Genomic DNA, 7,879 nt, shown 5'->3' with positions numbered 1-7,879 from the left:
GATGGTAACGACCGTGCTGTTACTGCCGCCAACAGTAATAACAATACAAATAGAGGTTACGACAATTACCAACTATTACAAATTAATATATTTTACTGGATACGAGTACCTGGACTATTAATACGTTTCGGCTGAAACGAAGTGCTTCACGTAGTTAGTTTTATTACGTGCGAAAAGCTAGCAATCGTTTCGCGAGGCCTCTTGAAGGCACAGCAAGCTATTAAGATAAAGTGGTGACTTAAGTCAAGCAGATCTCAATTACGAAGAACAGCTCAATTTGTCGAAGATGTGGAAACCTTCTCAGTGCACACCAAGTTATCTTTACGAAGGAGGATATATTAGACGTAAGTTTACAAAGAAACACAGAGTTTCGTGATGCATATATATATATATAGTATTTTCGGTAGTGTGCCCGTAATCCACTTCGTATTCGTTCGTTATAATGGCATTCATGCTTACTGTTTTCGGTGCTCGGGCCCCCATGATATATTTTATTGAGTGGTACACAACGCTAGTATCTTTTATTTTCAGATTCAATGAAATTATATTATATTCCATCTAGTCTGTGCTGTTTCAGACATGTACGGCAAAAGCGATAGTAAGCATTTTCAGCGATGAACTTTTCAAGTAAGAGGGAGTATTAGACGTAAAAAACGGTGGCTGGCTAGTTGTATCACTGGGATCAAAAAAAAACCTGCAGGTGGTTGTGGTGAGCAACAGCGCGTCGAAGTTAAGTGGAAAGTTAGGTCTTTCCTCCCTCCCTACATTAACCGGATCGTCAGCTTATCAATTGGTGAAGACCTTCTTGGCTAGGTGGATACGACATCTTCATAAAGTGATACTTATTTCAAACGATATACGCAGGAACATGAGATCTAGTAAATGCACAATTTTATGAGCTATTGCGTGTTTAAATGGGTGCTTTAAAGGACTATATTTTTACTTAATTTTATGTGAGCTTAATGTGAACTCATTCAGATGCATGTTATTTTTTTTTTCGTGAAGAAGTCTGTGGTCGAAAATAATAACTACGGTAAAAATTCAGGTGTAGGCGTATCGGTATGCGTCATCGATTTTGTATTGCTCCGTAGAGTCTTTCGAATATCACCGTCGAATACTTCTTTTTGGTATGGACGCATATCCATACATTTGAAGATACACTATCTATATTCGCGCGTAATCGTACCTAGTCCGAGCGAACAGGAATCAGAAAGCATTTTCTACAAGGGTCTGCTACGGTGTAAATGTTTTAACCTGTCTCTGTTTCTTTAGACACCGTTTGTTTTTTGTTTTTTTTTGCACACAAGTAAAGCCGATATCACTCGCCAAAAATGCCATTCGTGCCAGATTATTTACGGCCGAAGATTCTGAAAATTGCCTAATCCAATTTCTCTATCAGTAATCACCGTAATACGTATCGGTAGAACGTTAGCTAAACGCATAGCCCATTTAGTTAAACGCCATATCTAAGTGGTAGTTCTTGACGCTGATCCATTTTGGACTGTCGAATATCTGGATAAATAAACGTACAAATATTCTAGTTGATTACAGCCAAACAGAGATGCCCGTCGTTATCGTTAGTTATTAGCAAGAACGGCATGTTTGTTTTTCGTGTTGTGATATTTCAACTTGTTGCGCTAGGTTTCGTCTAACTACAACGTATTCAACGATCAGCAATAACAGCAACGATTTTTTGCTGCGAATTGTTACTGCTACCAAATGGGTTAGATTGAACTAAAATTAAAGGTGGGTTACAGGCTTTGCCGGGGCTTTAGCCGATTGATGATGTCGACAATCGCCGCTATGATGGTATTGTCGCTGCTGTTAGAAGTTGGTTGGGGTTCGAATGCCGGTACCACTTGTGGGCACGATGTTGCCAGGGGTACAGTTATGTCCGGCGGAAGCTCGGGGCGGCGCAACAGCAGGTGCAATTGCCTTACCCCTTTCTCGCTATGAAAGGGGCCTTCGCGCACTAGACTCCTTCAGGCGTTGCCCACCAACCCGTCCCGACGGCACCAGCGACAGCTTCCAGATATGATGGGGTGGAGGGTAACACCGACGTACCAGCAAGATACGTCGTTTACCGCGCTAATTTTTGTGCAAATGGCTCAGCCTATCTGTTTGTCTATATGTGTATGCGATGAGTTATGGTCGTGCGTAAGATAGCTGCCATTAAACGAATAGATTCATAAAAAAACGTAGTCTGGATTTACGATAATACGTTACACGTATCTAGTTCGCGCATACAAAGTTTTAAACGTTTCTATTCGCTAAATATACGTACTGACTGATATGAATGAAGCGTGAGATATCAAGTACCTCCATAGATGAGGAGCTAAATCTAATCAAGCTATACTACTCATTGTTCTTTTGTTCTTTTTTTTTTTTTATTTATACGGTGACACACGTGACTTATGTTCATATCTTTGGTTACCTTTTGCGTGGCCAGGGCATCCTTCTCAAGATGCTTACGTTATATAACAGTGAGTACTCGTTACGCGGTAGCTGCGGCATCACTCCCAATTTACTCTACTGAAATCACACACGCGCCAGTCACCTCAAAATGAACGAATCATGTCATCATTATTCCCACCCATGAATTTCAACATTTGCTCTAAATTGCCATTGCCTACGCCCAAAGTATTTGTTGTCGCATCTACGATCGGTATGTTTCAATCAGTTTTGCTGCCGGGCTGCCAATGTTGTTGGCTATACTATAGAAGGTTTGATGGGTGTACATGTGTTGGTAGTGAGATGTTTTTCGTGGTCAAGCGGCCGCCGCGGATAGCGTCAGCGGCAGTTACTTTCCGCAAGACTTCGCCATAGATGGCAACGGGACGCGGTTATGTTGCGATGGAACCTGACTGAACGGTGCAGCTGTATCGCAAAGGCAATAGCTACATTCACGGCCGTAGCTCGTTGATGATTGTTGTGAGCTGTTATTTGGTGATGGGCGTCGGACCACAGTGATGATAGCGCTATAGTACAATTCACTTTCCTCTTTGTCGCGGCCGCTACGTACGCTAAAAACGTGAACTGTGAACACGTCAGTCGGGACCATATAAAGCATTGCTCGAACGTAGACAGGCGCAAACCAACATTCGGTAGGTGTCTACTACAGATGCATATTATTACCATTTCTACTACTAGCAAGTCTATGACTAGTGAACGTAAGCAGCTGAGTTTCGCGTCAGTGAGATGTAACGAAAAAGGATAAACTCTGGAATAACTGTCTTCTACCGAGAACAGCTGTTGAAACCGTGCCGCTAGCTAAGAAAATGCTTTCTTCCAATAGAAGTCTTCTCGCATCTCGTTCCATGCTGGATATGATACGCCTATGTCACTTTTTGTTGTTTATGATGACGCATACAGGACAATGTGCTTGGGCAACGAGATCATGGTCCGGCGTTCAGTTAGTTCCCATAGTGATGATGGCGTTTGACGCAATGGATTTCGATTTGCGTACTGTTTCCCAGAATGAAACAAGGTTTATACTTTGCCATCTTGGCCGTAGTTCATACAGGATGTCATTTAAATAGGCCAGTCTACAGTCACAAGGTTATTTTTGGCTTCGTGAAGGATCATCTGGCTTAGCTTTGACAAGCTGTATGGGATGCTGAGGAAGGATCTCTCTCTCTCTCTCTCTCTCTCTCTCTCTCTCTCTCTCTCTCTGCTTCTATAATTCTCTAAGCTAACCTTTTGCGTTGTTCTTTGTTAATTTTTTTATTTTTTTGCAGAGATGTCGTCCCTTCGTCGTGTCGTATTTGTCGCTGTTCTAGCCGCCCTAGCCTTCCACCATCCCGCCTCGGGATTCAGGCTTAAGAAACTCGCCAGAGCTACCCTGCTGGGTGCAGCCGTAGCTCCTCGATTCGTACCCATCCCCATTCCGTGAGTGAAATGGCGTTTGTATTCTTAGTATTATTATTATTCGTGACAAATGAAATGCACCCGAAATAGCTTAAACGACTTCAATTTTTTTTTGCTGACCGTATGTATACGATCTCCTGTTACTCTCAGGCACCACGTGCATGCCCACCATGGTCATCACGGACATCACCACGTGAAGGAGCACCACATACACGTTCCGCTTCACCATCACAATGAACACCATTACCAAGTTGTCCACCATGACCATGGACATCACGAAGAACACCATGGTCACGGATGGGACCACCGGCACGGAGGGTGGTAAACAGCCCTAAAGCTGCTGTGCAAAATAGGATCCTTCAAACACCCTTAGCAGTAACAACATCGGAGGTATTTATGGCCATTGCCAGCAACTTGAAACTGCATTGTGGTGAACAGACCTCCAAAAAGATCAGACACATATAAATTTACTTAGAGTCCTTCAGGATTCACCTACGACGCTATTAGGCCAAAACGCCAATTTGCACTTGACATAGTCACTCTCGTCGAAGGGACTCGTCAAATACGCCAAAGTTTAAAGCACAATTACCTATTTTCTACCCATGTTTTGCTAATTAAAAAAAGTCCTGGTGATGTCGCGAGGTCGACCTTTAGCTGTATATGGGAGACCTTGCTATTCATCGAGAGGTCGATCCTATTGTCTGATTTACGATTAGACGAGATAAATTAAAGCTGCTAGCTTACTGACCGAAAATGCTCAAAAGGTGGTTATATATGGTTTAAAGCAGTGCTGCATGATCGTCCCTATATTGTAATTGATGTTAGTTGATTGTAAAGGTTGAAATAGCAGCCTTCACGACGTTACTTGTCATGCCAGATTCTGCCATGCAAGCAAATCCCGAACGGCCTGTCCTCGTTCGTTATGTTCCTTTCACATGCCGGATGTTGCATCCTTCTTGTGTATTTCTGTCTAAATGTACAATGAGTCTATTGTCTCTCTCCTGACAAATTGGCCAGGGTCCGCCACTAGTGTCCTATTTATGTCTTAATCCCCACCTTTCTTATTGCTCTTCCCGCCTGCTAGTGGCGTTTCGTAGATTGGCGTAACGTCGTTTGTACGCCTAGCTATGCGTGCGCGTGCCTGCGTGTATGTTTGCGTAAGCTTATGTAGTTCCAGTTTGGTAACTATTTGCGCTTATTTTAATGAGCATGTCGGTGATAATAATTCGTGTATACAATGTATCCATAGTATAAACAGTAAATATATTGTTGTAATAATGCGTTAGTTCGTTTGTCCTTCTACCTGGACGCAAGGCAGAACACATCTTAACTTCAATGTTGTTGAATATTGTACGTACTGTTACATGTAAAAAATCTCTTGTGAATATATGAAAATGTTATATACGTATGTTATCGTTGTATTTATTTGTGTGTTTACCCGAGATAGACATTTACTTTAGCGGTCGCTGCTATATATAGTTATGTGCCATACTGCATTGGGGTTTGCATAATTAACCAGTGGTCATATATATATATATATATATATTTCGCACTTCATAATTTGAAAAAAATATTCCACATTAATTTTGGATAATCTCTCCTCGCTTCGATTTTAAATTATTCTGTTTTAGTCCTATTTAACATTATTTTAGTGAATTTTACTGATGCAATGTGTATTCGGGATTGCTAGCTTCAGCTATCCTCTCGCGTACATATCAATTCAGCATTTGGCTCATTGCCAAAGATTATTTCGCGCATTTTTGCCAGCCTTTGCACCTCCCAGCCACCACAACCTATTTTTTTTAACTATCACAAAAAATGGAGCTGCTAGCTTGATTTCCGTTTTAGAAAAAAAAAAAACATTTCCATTATCCAGAACAGATGTCTGCGTGCATATCTTAAGTTAGTAATGGTTAAATAGTCGGTAGAAATATGGACGTGTAAAGCAAAAATATACGATTGAGACAGCTATCTTGTTCAGAGGAAATGAAGGGATATTTAAGCAACTACAGGGTTTCGATGAGGTGTATACAGTAGGTTAGAGCTTTGGCCTAGATTGGAATACCATCATTATAACGACGGTTTGAATTTAGAATTAGCTCAAGAATGGTATCAACACGGACCTCGATTGTTATTCCCAGAGGTTCATTAGTATTATAAAAACACGTCAAATGACTTGTGGTCTACTTAAATCTCTTAATGACTGATCTACAATCATGCGAAAATTCTATTCAGCTTACCGAAAAATGATGACAATTAAACCCTGAAAAAAATGGCCATATCTACTTGGATTTTTTTTTTGATAATCGTTGCTACCACAATAATTGCTTGAGAATAGAATGGTTATAGTATTGTTAGAGTGTCACGCGATGTTTTGTCTCTATGGTCCGTAGGCTTCATTTTTGCTAGAAACGTCGAAACAAAAAGAATGGTACTATCGAAAAATGCTGTCACTTTTTAAAAGATGCACATAATTGTGGTAAAAAGGTTAGTTGATCAATCTTTTGCTAAAAGTGTCGCCTAGAGTGCCGTAGAAATTGAAGCAGGGTTAGGCTTCGCCAAATGTAGCATACGTTATGTGCTTATGGTCTATTACGAGCTTCCTACATCAGGGCATCAGCTGAATATTAGAGAAGAAGTGGATGAGGATTAAGACCTGAAAATTTCTGTGCGCATTATGACGCATTTCTCCTTGCTCATACTTCATTCAATTAAAACATCACAACCGCCATGTTAGATGAACGTTTCCCACCTGTAAACGTAACTACAGTACCTATTTATTCTTATACGTGTTTAAACATAACTGTGCCACTGCTAACCCCGTCTTGACATCTTAACTACGTATAAAAGTCGATATATATATCTTTTTATATCCATAGTCCATATATATCTCGCATTAAGATCAATGTGTTAGCCATACAATAGAATGACGACACATGCACATGCTATTTAAAAATAAATACGACCTTCATCTCAAGATCTAAGCCGTGCTACCGTCAATGTGTAACGTGTAGGCTACAGAAGGAAGAATTGTATGGGTCAAAAAGACACCAGTACTTTTTGGTCGTTAAACCAACACATTAGCAGAAATAGCTCGGTAGATAGGCTGCATCACGTATACCATGTCATGCAAGTGCTCGACCTCAAAGAACACGGACCATCCGCTGTCTGTACTAGAAAGCTCCGGTAGAATTTTCGGTTAGCCAGGTTTAACAACCTAACCTTAGGGACAGGCGAGCCGAGGTAAACTGCAACCAAGAACGGATTTAGACGAGCTTGAAAAGGTCGGCCTGATGATCAGTGAAACTGCACAATTCCTCAAATCCTCAGATGTTCGGGAATGAGGTTAATAATCTCCTACATAAGCTTGTCGTTAGTCGCCTCAGTATCGAAGCGATGTAACTTTTCAGCAGAAGGCGTCGTGAACTATAAAGAGAATATATATCATACGGATGTGATAGACTATGCTTGATGAAGTTTTTATTACTGAGATCTTCGATAAACACAACTATCTAAACAAATGGAACAAATAGTTGTTTATTAGTGAATAATCATACCATTATTAATATAAGCACCGCACTACCAGTTAAAGGCAACTTAAGTGAATGATGCCGAGGGTGCGACATAAATAGAATAAATAAAGCAGACGGAATATGTTTATTGCGTGTAAATTAATTAAATTGTCGCGGTAAATTTGAATATCTTTTACATATTTTGATCCAAATCTCGATACCTCAGAGACACAGATCGACTTGCCGTATCTCTGTTCTGTTTGTACCAATTGTTCGTTTTTATGAGATGTTTGTAGGGCTTGTTAATTGTCAGTATCCCCTTGAGAGTTTACCCTACTTTACAACAGGGTATTATGCATTTTGTGAAGATGAGTCATATATATTGCAGCAATCTAGTGAATTAAACATCTACGTCAGAACACGTTAGATGCTTAAGCCATTACTTATTTTACTTAAAAATAAAAAAAAAATACAGATGCGGTACCTTGAAATACTTTGAA

The 7,879-nt window shown here is 40.5% G+C and overlaps 1 protein-coding gene across 2 annotated transcripts; it reads left to right on the top strand.

Annotated features, from left to right (window-relative positions):
* Nucleotides 1-3,142: 3,142 nt before the first annotated feature.
* LOC111247014 (uncharacterized) lies at nt 3,143-5,275 on the top strand. Of its 2 annotated transcripts, none has more exons than XM_086984320.1 (3): nt 3,143-3,170; nt 3,738-3,888; nt 4,018-5,275. In XM_086984320.1, exons 1-3 carry the CDS (start codon nt 3,158-3,160, stop codon nt 4,190-4,192), a joined length of 339 nt encoding a protein of 112 aa, XP_086840446.1. In that variant the 5' UTR covers nt 3,143-3,157; the 3' UTR covers nt 4,193-5,275. The 2 variants fall into 2 exon arrangements, with proteins under 2 accessions (XP_086840446.1, XP_022653264.1); XM_022797529.2 differs by lacking the exon at nt 3,143-3,170 and adding an exon at nt 3,463-3,487.
* Nucleotides 5,276-7,879: the final 2,604 nt, after the last annotated feature.

This window comes from Varroa destructor, unplaced genomic scaffold (assembly GCF_002443255.2).
Source record: "Varroa destructor unplaced genomic scaffold, Vdes_3.0 BEIS01000003.1, whole genome shotgun sequence".
Taxonomy (NCBI): Eukaryota; Metazoa; Arthropoda; class Arachnida; order Mesostigmata; family Varroidae; genus Varroa; species Varroa destructor.
This window is presented reverse-complemented; position numbering and strand designations above follow the sequence as displayed.